This window comes from Ammodytes marinus, assembly GCF_949987685.1.
Source record: "Ammodytes marinus genome assembly, chromosome: 2".
Classification (NCBI taxonomy): Eukaryota; Metazoa; Chordata; class Actinopteri; order Uranoscopiformes; family Ammodytidae; genus Ammodytes; species Ammodytes marinus.
The window spans coordinates 23669180-23683583 of record NC_137231.1 but is presented as its reverse complement, the minus strand read 5'-3'; the positions used below and the strand labels follow the sequence as shown (position 1 = coordinate 23683583).

The 14404-nt window shown below is 40.8% G+C and overlaps 1 protein-coding gene across 1 annotated transcript; it reads left to right on the top strand.

Moving 5' to 3' along the window:
- Positions 1-1117: 1117 nt before the first annotated feature.
- prr16 (proline rich 16) lies at positions 1118-8855 on the top strand (the record flags this gene model as incomplete). Its single annotated transcript, XM_080042601.1, has 2 exons — positions 1118-1252; positions 7974-8855. 2 exons carry the CDS (start codon positions 1118-1120, stop codon positions 8853-8855), a joined length of 1017 nt encoding a protein of 338 aa, XP_079898727.1.
- Between the last annotated feature and the right edge of the window lie 5549 nt (positions 8856-14404).

The window sequence follows — 14404 nt, the reverse complement described above, 5'->3', positions numbered from 1 at the left end:
ATGAGGTATAACATTACTTAAACCTGCCATTATCTGTAGTCTACAGATAGGCCCATGGGCTATTTACAATAGTGTAGCCATATATGCATTCAGTTCCCTGGAAGTTAGCCTACACTTCTTATTAACCATAGCCAAATTAAGGCATCAGATGGTGGGGTGTGGCCTAACACTAAAGCAGTCGTTTGACAACTGGGAGACTTCTAGCAGCCGTGCACACACACACGCACAGAGAGAGAGAGAGAGAGAGAGAGAGAGAGAGAGAGAGAGAGAGAGAGAGAGAGAGAGAGAGAGAGAGAGAGAGAGAGAGAGAGAGAGAGAGAGAGACTGAGACAGAGACAGAGAGAGAGAGAGAGAGAGAGAGAGAGAGAGAGAGAGAGAGAGAGAGAGAGAGAGAGAGAGAGAGAGAGCATCCTCTGCCTGAGCCCGGACGTTCTTTCTCAGACTCTCCAAGGAGGCTGCGCGATGGAGAGAGGATGATACTGTTTTTCGTGGGGAAGTGCTCTTGGGTGTTTTTACCTGTCGGGCTTTTTAGGGTTTGTCGTTACCAGAACAGTGTATTTTAGGAAAAAGGAGGAGTTTATCACAATTGTGTTAATCTCTGAGGATTATGGACTGCTCCCTTAACGAACGGCGGTGTACCGGGTTTGGATGACAGCATGTGTAGCCTACTCTTTTTCTCTTCTCTTTATTTACTCAAATACGCGTTCGGTTTTTTTTCTCGCACAATGTTGAATTTAGCGCTCCCTCGACGTGAAGGATATTCGCTGCACGTCATTATTATTTGTCGTTGGGACACGGAGGTGTAAAAGGTGCACAGCACGCCACACACAAAAACCTGTAGACGCGTGCGCCGTGGTTCGCAGGCAGTATGAGAAATTATTTTGACACAAGCGTTATTTTTTCGCGTTACGCTTTATTGCGCATGCCTAGTGTGGTAGATCACGGAACGCTGCCAGACGCCACTTCGCTCCGTCCTGTCCGTGATGTAGGAGCGAAAGTGAAGGCAGCGGAGGACTAAAACAATGCGTTGGCAAAGAAGTGGCAGAGTGGCGACCAAAGCATTTGACTCTAGATCCGACGCGAAAATAGCCTAAATAATTGTGCCCCGGACTGAAGAATGTCAGGCACGCCAAATGCGGAGGCTGAAGGAGTAGCCTCCAAAGTGCAAGTGAAAAGGGAGATCAAGACAATCGTGGAGAATTTGGAAACCATCCTTGGAGACCTCAAGGATGTAGCCAAAGAGCTCAAAGAGGTAAATCAACCGGACATTCAAAACATAGGCTTTACATCACCTTCCCTTGCTTATCATCACTTGTGCTATGATATTTTACACGCTTGCTTGGTACAGTTTAGATGCTCTTTCTAAAGCATCCGTGTCTTAAGAGGACATGGGAGGCTGACGTCCACCTCACTGGGGCCTGGACACAGACAAACACACACACACACACACACACACACACACACACACACACACACACACACACACACACACACATAAACACAGATACATGCACCTCCCCCTGCCCACTTATGTATGTGATCATTATCTTCTCCAACATTGAGAGACATTTGGCACAGGGAGGGTGATGTGGGGTGTGAAATGACAGGACAGCTTCCTCATCCCCTGACTCACCGGCTCCTAATGAAAGTGAGAAATATCTAATCACAATTAATATTTCATGGACAAGTTGGTTCAACCAGGAAGGCGCTTTTGCATTGCATTTCATCATCTGAAATGCTGACTGTTGTCTGCTGCGAACTATCTCTTCTTTCCAAATGTAAAAAAGTCTTTCCACTTTCGTGTCTTTAAATCTCTCAAATTGGCTCTCTGTTTTGCTTTTTTTGTCTTTTGTCTTGGTCTTTCGTTATCTTTCACTACATGTCTGTAATTATCACAGCCACTTATCTTCATCCTCTCTTTATCTCGTGTTGTCTGCTTTGGTTTCTCCTTCTCTCTCTCTCTCTCTCTCTCTCTCTCTCTCTCTCTCTCTCTCTCTCTCTCTCTCTCTCTCTCTCTCTCTCTCTCTCTCTCTCTCTCTTTCTCTGTCTCTCTACTGAGTCCCTGATAAAGATCTTCTGATTGGCCATTCAGAACTCAGTGATGCTGCAGGGACAGAGGGAACTGAATGGGAGTTTGGGTGGGGGGTCTCGAAAGGATTCAGGGATTATATCACAATGTTTTCATTTTAATTAACCTTTATTTATACAGGTAATCTCATTGACTCAGGGTGGCAGAGAGAGATAGACAGAGAGAGAGAGAGAGACCGGTTATTTAAGGTGAGACACTGCAGACAAAAACAGTGTTGTTTTTTAAAGCACTGGTTAATTACTTTTTCTTAGATTTTTGGCTAGTTTTCTTCCATAACATGTCCTCTTTAATATTAGTAGAGATAAATGCTCAAAAAATGTACAATTAGATTGTTTATTTCAAATAAACCTTGACTGTTTCGCATCTGTATGTAATTCTCCTTTACAACCATCTTTAGTTTTTTTTTCAATACTCTGATTGAATAATCAAAAATATCAACTTCTAAAGCACAGTCACTTATATCAACTAAACTTCCTTTAATCATTCTTAGCACTATTCTGAAGGTTAGAACAGAAGGATTTGTTCTCAAGTTTTTCATTGTCTGTTCTGTAAAAACTTTGGACGCTTATATAGTGTTAAACTGTAAAAAAACACTTTTGAATGTAAGTAATCAACTGGCAAAGTTTCATTATGATATTTAAGTTACAAATATTTACCCTATTCACAGGCAGTGTCTCGCCTTAATGCAAGTAGTTGCTTGAAAACAGTGTAAACCTCTAATGGCAATCACTGAATCCCATGGTGCCCCCTTCAACTGTAATAGTGACCCGCAGTCTTTCCTGCTTTTATGTTTGCAATCCTCTACCGGCCACACACCGGGGATCCAGTCTGCCGCGCTGAACCTCTCACCCTAACATGACAGGCTGTCATTCTAATAAAACCCTATTGCGTAAAGCCGCTGGTTCCTACATTATGGATGTGAATTCGACATAGCATCTGTCTACTTCTGCTTTTCTGCTCCCCTTACTCTGTTTTTGCTACTTGAGCTAAATTAGACTTCCTTTGTGTTTTACAATGTCTCACAGCAGGGACCAGGGATGAATGAAAAAAAAGAAGAAGGCATTATAATCCGCCCGTTGTGATTCTTTTATGAAGTGCCCTCTTTCTTTGTCTTTCTTCTTTTTTTCCCCTCTTTTCTTTTTTTGCTTGCAAGCAATTAGAGGATCAGTTATTCTGACACCGCACACACTAAACACATACCTCGAGGGGTTTTTACTATCAAAGCCAGTGTTTTGGGGGGTATAATCCATTTGAAATGCACTTATCTGTTATAACTCACAGACAGGGCTGGAACCATGCCTGGCTCTAAGGAGTGACCCTGCCCAGATGCTTGGCACAGCCACTGTCGCTGCCCCAGCCTACAGCAGAGGCTGCACACTGGGATACTGGTGTTACCTCTTGTGCGTGTCCCAAGAAATGATCCGTTTAAAGACCGGCATGGAGAGTTTAGCTCCATTGCCATCTCTGCACTGGCCTTCTATCATTGGCTTTATCTCTGCCTCTCAGTCACTATATGCTACCGCTCTCTGTTTCAATCCTCAGCACTCTCTCTTCATCTCTCTCAGCCCGTTTCTCCAGTTTGAAGAGGCATTTCAGACCCTTAGATCAAAGCAATTGGGCTTTCACAGTGAGCTCATTTTCTTGATCCTTTGATAGAAAGTTCAATTAGTGACATAAGAGCATTGACATCAATATTTCATGATTGCTGTAAAGGAAAATGCATTATTTTATGCATTTTCTTACATGTTAAACCTCCTACGTGGAACTTTTAAATGTTTATGAAACAGTCAAATTTTTCCTCTGATGATCATAAATGACCTGTCATGGAAAACGAGACCATCGGTGTATATAACGCTACTTTGCACTGGTCCAATTTTTCCTAGGAACTTAAACAAAACAACTTATGGCATCAGAGAGTAAAAGTCAGTGTTTCCCTGAACAGGACTAAATCAAAGTTTAATCTGCCATCGTCATACAGTATGACCATTGTTATTCTTACATAGTCACATATAAACACATTACCTCATCATGGTGGTCTTTCATTACTCCCTTAACAAATACACGGGCTTGGGTACTGGTGTCGTAAAAACACTACAGCTTTGCGTCAAAGGTGCCAGTAGAATCAACAATAACTGAAATTTCCTCGTAGCTATAATAAAATTGTGTTTTAGCTATGCTGCTAAGAAACTATACATCACAGCTCAACTTATATGGTAGTTATTTTGGACTCAGTGAGGGCTGGATCCAATGTATTCAGGGAGCCAGTAATAAAATGTCCAACACTGCACTTCATATCTGGGCTATGAAACAATGATAACTCCACAAGGGAAGAGAACCAGAAAGAAAAGGACTGTTTTTGGGTCAGCCTGGCAGAAGAACATGGACATTTTATTATATAATACAAGCTATTAATTCACAGCAGAATTTAGATAGTACCATGTTTATTCTTATTGGAAAACTGACTTTTTAAAATTGAATCCCACCTTCTAATGGCTCATTGTTTGTATGGGAGAGGAATCAATCATCATGCCCAACAATAATATGTTGTTGTAAAATTTGAAAGTATGCATGTCTGTATTGTGTGTAATATATATGTCTTATGTTATGCTTTGTGTATTATGTCAGCTGGTGCTGCTGCATCCTTACAACTATCTCCAGAATTGTTTGTTGCTTGAGTGCCAACAAACCAAATTTCTGCTCCAACAGTTTTTTAAAGGCCTACTTCACCGGTTTGAATATGAAGGTGTATTGAATTCTGAGATCCTATGTAGTATAAATGTGCAAAAAAAAAAAAAATCAGTTCATCCTAGCCTGAGAAAAGGCAGAAAGAGTGTTTTTTTTAACCCTATATTAATCTTACTGTGACATCACAGTAAGATAAATATAGGGTTAAAAAAAAATTACTTTGTAAATATTACTGTGATGTCACAGTAGGAGAAATCACAGTAATATTTACAAAGTAAGGTTTTTTTTTAACCCTATATTTATCTTACTGTGATGTCACAGTAAGATTAATATAGGGTTAAAAAAAACACTCTTTCGGCCTTTTCTCAGGCTAGGATGAACCAATTTCAATTTTTTTTGCACATTTATACTACATAGGATCTCAGAATTCAATACACCTTCATATTCAAACCGGTGAAGTAGGCCTTTAATATGTCCCTCCCTATACAGGCTGTCAAACACATTTCATCTTGGATGACAAAGGATGTATCTTTGGATATTAATATCTACTGTATACATTGTTTTATATCAAGTGCACAAAGCAGAGCCATTTCCTCTTTGTTACAAATGTGTGTATTGTCCTTGTCACGATCTGAACTGTACTTCATTCATAAATGATCTTATAGTTCAAGACTGCAAATTCATTCAAATATTTAAATAGTTCTCTGTTTGGCCTAAATTCCTTTCTGAAGAACAATGCACTGGGCAATGTCACAGTGCATTTCTTATATCTCCAGTCCTTTTCCACCCTGGCACACTGTGAACATTATTACACCACTGAACTGATTGTGTTTGCTCTTTCCTATTGCTTTACTTGCGGAGTGGGTTTTCAATGTGCTTTTGCATGTCTTCAACATTTTCTAAAATAGCTAGATGTTTCTTTGCTTTTCTGTCATACCAAGGTTGCTTTCTTGGAATACATTCTGGTTCCTGTGCTGTTGTCAAGAAATATGACACATTTGTCTGTAGAAATGGGTCTGTCTTCTCGTAGCATTTGTTGTTTTGCAATATTTGTAAGATTTGTATCAATCTTTCTCTTTTTCACTTCCAACAGAAAATTACAAGCAATGTTCCCAATTTATCCCAATTGGATAAATCCTATCCTAGCCAGTCCTTTGATTTTTCATATCTGCCTTTTCTATTTGTTATACAGTATATGTCTACCTGTGTTTGTGTTTGTCTTCTGCTCATTAAAATGATAGATTTTTTGCTTTTGCTAACAGGATATGGTTGATATCATGATTGGGTTACTATCAGTTCTCCTGGCTCACTGGTTTGTTTTAGTTTATCACCTTAGTCAGAATCCTGCAAGCACATTGGTGCTCCAAATTGTAGAGATATTTATTTTCCACCTGGCGTTGTTGTCATAGATATATCCCAATTTTAAATCTCATATCAAAGTGTATCTTTAAATGTTATTTAATGAGTAAAGTTCACTTAAAATTCAAAATGCACCTTTTCCAGTTTTTCAACATTACAGTTTTTTTCGATCGCTAACCCGCAGTGGGCACAATTGTAGCTCAATGTGCAAAACTCTAACTACAGTCTGCACTACCAACAGTCATTGGAGCTGAACAGTTCACTTCACCTGCAAAACAGGTTCAGTGCAGCAAACACTATGAACCAGCCTCATTGAGATAACACACACTGTCACTCAGAACCTGCTCAGAGTACAAACACTAGCATCAAACCCCAATACACAAATTACAAACTTTTAATCTTTACAGTTTGAATAATTTGAGTTATTTCACACAAATTACATAATAATTTCTTTGATGAAAGGGTGAAATTATTTCACATGAAATTGTTTATTTTATAACATACCAGTTTTTTTAGGAAAACAAAAATAAATGAAAATCAGAAGTTTGCTTCAATAGATACACATTTTGTATATTTTATTGAAATGTTTTTCAAATGCATTTATCTGTGTAAATATTCTATAATTGTAATACAGAAATCAATTCCTGTAATGTTGTCATTTACTGTAAGGAAAGGCAACTCTAAGCTGTTTGTTTGCTGGAAAATTCGTATTACAGATGCAACTTTAGATTTTTGCAGATTGGGTTGCACTATCAACCCTGCCTCTCTCAATGCGAGACCATGATTCACAACAGGGTCTATCAGTGTTGCCCTTACTGTATTTCATCAGACATTACAGCTCAATGTCTTCTAGGTCTTCCTCCACACATCCACACTCTCACTGCCACTCTTCTCCCTCCAACAACTTGTCTTCCTTGGTCCATTTCCAAAAAGATATATATTTTTGAGCTTTCCCTTTATACTGTACTGTATATATGTTCACTAACAAGTGTAAAACAAGACATCTTATTGTTTCAGATGAAATTGCAATCCTCAGTGTTTGAAAGGCATTCATTATGTTTTGAATGTGTGGTTTACAGTTGTGGCAGCAGTGTGTTAGCATTTGAAAAAAGTGCTGGAAATCCACATTGTTGTGCAGGCTGTGGTTAAGCCATGAGATAGGTGTGTAGAGTTTTGAACTTGTCGTTCCAGTTGTGCCCACTGTGGTTTAGCGATCGTAAAAAACTGTAATATGCATGGTTCCATAGGGTGACTGGAGACTCCCAAAGTCTGAGAAAAAAACAACCCTCTCCCTTTTCTTCATCTGCACCTTTTTGAAAATCTGAGTTCCAAAAACCCCAGTCAGATTTATATCCCCTTATGATGTCATAAGGGGAGAAGCCACGCCCTCCATTACCAACCTATATATATATATATATATTAGCACTACCTTCACCTGTGATAAGCAAACCCCCAGATACCCCATAAATCTAACTGGCAGTTAGATTCAAACCTTGAGTGAGATTCAGGGTCAATCAGAGCAGACTGTGCTTTTTGGAAGGCGGGGCTTAACGAGACAGGCTCTAAAACGTTTCAGACAGAGGCTGAAAAAAAGAGATTCAGCAAAGTCACTCTGAGAAATATAAAGTTAATTTTTGGAAACTGCACTATGAAAACAGTTTTATAGTTAAATCCAATTTACAAATCTGAAAATGAGCATATATAATATTGTTTACCTCTAAGAACCTTGATGAGAAGTTATTTGAGATTGTTGCATGTGATATTTCCTCCTCTCATGCCACATTGTTCATTGTTCTTGACCTCAGTTGTCACAGTGACACTTGCTCTTCTGTGTCAACAGGTTGTTCATGACATTGACACACTGACTGGTGACCTGCAACTGGAGGAGGACGGGTTCACGGACAGCTCCAAGACAGATACACTCAACTCCAGCTCTAGCTGCTCCACCACCACCACTACCACCGCTTCCAGCCTGGAGAAGATAAAGCTCTTTGCCGACGACTGCATCTTTAAACTACCTGCCACCATCGCCCCGGCCCCTTTCAACCCTCCTACGGTCCTGACTGTCCTCAAGAAACCCCACCCACCCCTACCGCCACCCAGACTCACCCCGCTGAGAGCCGAGGATCACAATATGAAGAATCTGCCTCATCCTACATTTGTCTTATCAGGGAATATATCCAAGGCTTCCGGGTCATTAATGAGGAACGGCGGGGTGTTTCCACCCAAACACAACAGGGATTTATTTTCCTCCACGCCGTGTTTCATTTCTAATGACGGCGGAATCCCAGAGTCGGGTCTCGTCCCCACGTTACCGAGACCCATGCCTCTCCTCCGCCATGAGAAGAACAAATGCCCCAAAGCCTCGACGGGCAGAGAGTCTCGTGAGAGGGAGCGTGTCCGTTTCAGTGAGAAGGTCCAGTACCACGGTTACTGCCCGGACTGTGATCTACAGTATGACGTGAACAACACAGAACTGCACGTACAGGCTGAGCTGAATGACTTGAGGCTCAGCCCGGTGCATTACTGCTCTTCTTCTTCCCCTCCTTCTCCCCGTGCTCTTCCTCGCGAGCGGAGGTTGGAGAACGGCGGCGGCCTCTCCGTCAGCCACAGTTTCCCACCGACATCAAACTCTCCACCTTGTGTGCCTCCTCCTCCTCACCCGGTCCCCCACAAGCCCCAGAAAACCATCCTACGCAAAACAACCACTACCACCGTTTGACGCCGGTCGTACTGCTTTTGGTCCTGTCTAACCGATAACATTATTGAACCATTCATAGTGTTTTCTACTTCATGAGCGCGATCTACTCCAGTTGAACTTTGGATAACCCAAACCGAGAGAGAGAGAGAGGAAGAGGAAGAGGAAGAGGAGGAAGGATTGGGAAATAGGAAACAAAGGGATGGAAGAAGTGAGCGTAATGAAGAGAAAGTCGTCGCCATGGGCACTGAGTTCAGGAAGAAGCGGTGGGTGTGTTTGTGCATGTATATGAGTAGGGTTGCAGGATTGGAAAAGGAGAAAAAGAAAAAGAGAAATCGCATTTGTGCACCGAGGCATATCTGAAAGTCTGTTTGCATACAAGTTCATTTGTTTATGTTCTATTTATTCATGTGTGTGTATATGATTGTGCGTGCGTGCATTTTTAGATGTATGTGTGCGAAGCGTGATTGTTGTAGCCAGTGAGCATTGCCTGAAAAATGAACAGGGACTTAAAAAGTTACGTGAAAAGACTGCTGACATTGCTTAAACTAATCGTTATCTGTGTCTTTACGAAAGCTCTTGGTATGAACAAGTTTCAACCTCGGGAAGTTATTTCAGAGAGAGGCTCTTATTAATTCATGTCCTTCTGGTTGAAACAAAAACCTGCATCCCTCTGGATCTAATTCCAACTCCTAACGATCTTCCCATACTCTGACACCTAAACATACGCAAGCAACTCACCACTCACACGTACATGAATAAAGTTAATGCAGACAGGTAGCCCCCACCGTTACCTTCACACAAGCCTGCCTAGATAAACAATTAGGTTTGAGAGATAGAGGAGAGAGAGTACTTCCTCTTCCTTCATTGGCCCTCTTCTCTACAAGTCCCATTTTGCTGAATTGTCAGACTGAAGGGGTGACAAAAGGGAGAGAAAATGAAATGAGAGTGACAGCTTTGGCTGGCGAAGACGGAGAATTGTTTAATTTGCGTCTACTGATGGCTTTATAGCAATTTATTTTCTAATTGAAAAATCTTGAGCTTCATTTTCTGACAGTCATGGTGAGGAACTCCACTCCGACAACTTGTGTCGACCCCCACTATCACTCACGCTTACATACTGTATATGAGACTAACCAGACAGGAGGCTAATCAATTCTGTCCACGAGTAGAGAGAATCAGGCAGGAAAAAGGTTTGACTAAATTGCCTTAAGGGAATATAAATATGAATATAAAGCAGTAATGTCATATCTTCTCAGTCTAAAAGAGGAGTTGGTAGTCTCTACTGTGTGTGTGTGTGTGTGTGTGTGTGTGTGCGTGCGTGTGCATTTGTTTGTTTCTGTGTTTCTGTGTGTGTTTCTGTGTGTGTGTGTGTGTGTGTGTGTGTGTGTGTGTGTGTGTGTGTGTGTGTGTCTGAGTGTGTCTGGGTATGTGCAAAGGTGTAAAAACACATGGCAGTTTGGCAGTCTTGGGGAGACAGCATACCCTGAAGTTGGATGAGAATAGTAGCACCTTCCCCCCAGCAATGCCCTTAATTAGTAGAATAAGACCATAGGAGATAACAGTAGTGCTTCAGATAGTCTTTGTATCAGCATCAGCCTGGACAAAGAGCTGGACTGCTGCTGCGCATTTTTGGTCCATGATTAGCAGGGAGACTGAACAGGCTAACCAAGTATGTAGACAACAAGTATGTAAGCAAGGAACTAAAGAAACAGGAAGGCCTTGTGAGCACAGAAATCGTTTGATGCCAATTATCTCAGAATGCTATTAATCTGCTTCAATATCTATCTATCTATCTATCTATCTATCTATCTATCTATCTATCTATCTATCTATCTATCTATCTAACTATCTTTCTATCTATCTATTTATCGATTGATCGATCTATCTATCAATCTATCTATCGATCTATCTACGGATCTATGGATCTATCTATCTATCTATCTATCTATCTATCTATCTATCTATCTATCTATCTCTATATAAACAGTATATAAATATGTATTACAGTGTGTGTGTGTGTGTGTGTGTGTGTGTGTGTGTGTGTGTGTGTGTGTGTGTGTGTGTGTGTGTGTGTGTGTGTGTGTGTGCGTGTGTGCGTGCGTGTGTGCGTGTGTGTGTGCGTGTGTGTGTTAAGGTTGTGGGGGTGGGAAGTTTGGATTTTAAGGATGAGAAAATGAGGGTAAGAAATAGCACACGCTGATGACTAAATCCGATGCATGCCCTCAATGGCCTTTGAAAACTAAAATCGGCATCTGGACTAGGGATCAGTGGATATTCAGCCATGAGAGAGAGAGTGTTGGAGGGGGGGGGGAGGGGGGAGAGAAACTAATGAAGTGGAAGCTGTTGCTGTTTTGGCTGAATTATACGATGGAAGAGCATGTGATGCATGTTTGTCCTCAAGATGATTGCTCTCAGTGAACGTTCACTGTATTTACCTTGTGTTAATGGCTCCTAATGAGTTTGGCAGCAGCAGCAACCTCACACCATGGGCTCACACACACACACACACACACACACACACACACACACACACACACACACACACACACACACACACACACACACACACACACACACACAGGCTTAGATAAACAGATACCCATTCAGGCTGAACAGAGCAGTGTGCTACAGAATGAAGAGCAGTCACTTTCATCAATAGATTCAGCTCATAAGGGCATTTTCTACTGTAAAACTGCGCTACTATTTCATATGTTATGCATTGAACCCCAGAAATGGACACAATTGACTTGAAGATACTTGATTAATTGAACGCATTGAATAAGTAGAGGCGTCTGCACTATGTTTTTCTTTGTTTTCCCTGTGTGATATTTTTTTCTTTTTTAACATTACTTTTAAAGAGACACAGTGCACAGTGTTAATCATCATAATCATATTTTGTTAAGAAACAAAAAATGTTATTGCAGTGCAGATCCAACACGTTTTCTGTGTTAAACATAAACAATCAAACAATCTTAACTTTTTTGTTGTAGATACAATGGGCAAGCTAAGCATTCAGCCACAGTTATACGTTACAGTAAGGTTTTTGTAATGACTGGAAAGATCTGCCTCCATCTTGAGGCAATTCAAGATAAATCAGGAAATCAATGTAGGAATGTAGAATATCAACGAGATGGCTTTTTCAAGTCCCTCGTGTAGATATTTACCATTATAAGGATTATGCAGGAGAACTATCACGATAATTGAAATTGACCACCACCTCATTGTGAGTGTTTTTCACTGTCATTTGTGATCAAATTAAATCGTATATCGTCCCATTTCTACTGTACAATGGGGATATAATACCTTTCAGTTTTGACATTGGTGCATGGTCACTGGTGCAGTGTTCATTCGGACTGGGAAATATTTTAAATGTTTGATCATTTTTAGAGCTAATTCAACTGAGTTTCCCCGATAACTTGCTAAAGAAATACAGTGTAGACACGTTAAAATCAGATCAGTACAAGAACACCAGACACTGCTGGCTTGCAGTACTCTTTCGGAAATATTTCAGTCAGGGCATTTTCATGTTTTATTTGATAGTACAGTTTGAGAGAGACAGGAAACAGGGCAGAGAGTGGGATGACATGAAGCAGAGGACTTGGCTTTAATGGAATTCTCTCTTTTTTAATACAGCCATGACTTGTTATACGATTGTTTCTGTAACACAAACAACACTGCTCCTCTGACCAGGGGTGTAGGAGTTTTTTTTGCCATTTTTACTGTTTTTGTAATGGTTATCTGAGCTCAAATGCTCAAGGCTCGAGAAAGTTGTAATGGGCAGGGAGGAGGTGGATCCTCACCACCTCCATCATGAGTCAGGACTGACTCAACTGCACTGACCTACTCCCTTAAGCTCACAGCTCTAGTTCATAGCCCACCTCTCTCTCTCTCTCTCTCGCTCGCTCTCTCGCTCTCTGTCTCTCTCTCTCATACACTGTCTTCATTTCTCCTTTCTTCTTCTCCCCTTGGACCTTGCTTTACTCCCACTCGGCAGCAGCTGTACGCATAATGATCTCTCTGATCATCACATTTAACTCTATATACATGTGGGCGGGGTATCTATCATTAAAACGTATTATGTCACACAGCCAACACATTTGGCTTCATTTGCATTTGTACGTTTGATCAAAGTTCATTTACTTTTTTCCAAAGCTGCAGCAACCTTCCATCACTTCTTATCTTTACAAATGATCTTACTGATTTAAAAAAATATATATATGTTTTCGGTTTCCTCTCTAGTGCAACACCTCAATTCATGGGGGCTAATGAGTGGACCTGCTGCTTCCATAATTAATTCCAAATCTCATAGAGCCGAACTGTTAGATTATCACTGGTACATTTGTAAATTTACATCCTGTTACTCGTATTTGTTGTCTTATTATTACACAGTATGATGTCGTCTTATAGTGCTTACAGTGCTTCTACTGACTGTTTTCTTCATCCCATTCTCCAACCTGGCAATCGCACAGCTTGCAATAGAACTAAATAAATGTGTTTTGCCAGTGAATATTAATTAGCCATTTTTTTCCCATCTGATTGTCGGTGTTGATAGTCTGCCAAGAGATACATTTACTCATCCCCATTCTGCATGCATCATTTGCTTTAATTTTTGTTTCTCTCAATCGATTACATTTTATTATGATAATTGAAAATGAGAAGGTGACAAGGAAAGTATGAAAGAAAATGAAAGCCAAATCATTGTGGTGTTGCAACAGGCCAGAGACTACATTACATCTGTAATGGAGATACTGTACACAAAGTTCATCAGAATATAAAATGCACATGACCTACATTGCCCAACATCAGAGCATTGAAAAGTAAATCTGATGCTCATTGTGCATGGAAACTGGCTCGTCTTGGTGCATCTTTTATCTGTGACTCAGACAAAGTCATGATGTGGGAAAGTGAGTGGGCATGTACGTGTCCTTGTTCTTGTCAAAATGTGCGTGCACACTCATATACGCACATACATCTTAATGTTAAAGTGATACGTGTGTGCACGTGTTTGTAGGTGTATGTGAATGGAAACAGTCATGCATGCTTGAGAGGGCTCAGAGCAACAAAAGCTTTGGAGGGGGGGTGAAGCAAACTTAATCCGAAGATTTCACGCTCCCTCAGAGATGGTTAAAAGTGAGAGGCATCAGCTGCACCTTACACAGGGAAGGTACATAACATCTCAACCACAGGATCGGATTTGTAAGACGAACGTAATTGCCCAGATGGGGTCCTCTTCTGATTGAGCCACTTCAGACTTGACTAAGAAACACGGGAAAACATGAGAGCAGTTGAAGGAAAGAAACAAGTCCAGGCGCTTGTCTTTTCACAAAAGGGAAGGCTTTTTAATCTAGAGTCAAATGTGCCCAACGGTTCGCTCCTATTAACTCTGATGACTATGTGTTTGTGTGTCAGCTGCATGCTTGTGTATGGGCAGTGAGACCATGGTGTATGATTTCATTTTTCTCTATGAAAAGGGATTGGTTGTGCTGTGTCAAGTGGCCTCTCCTCTGTATAGTCAAATATTGGCACTAATGTGTTTCCTCTTTTTTCCTCTGCAGGGCCCATTGACATAC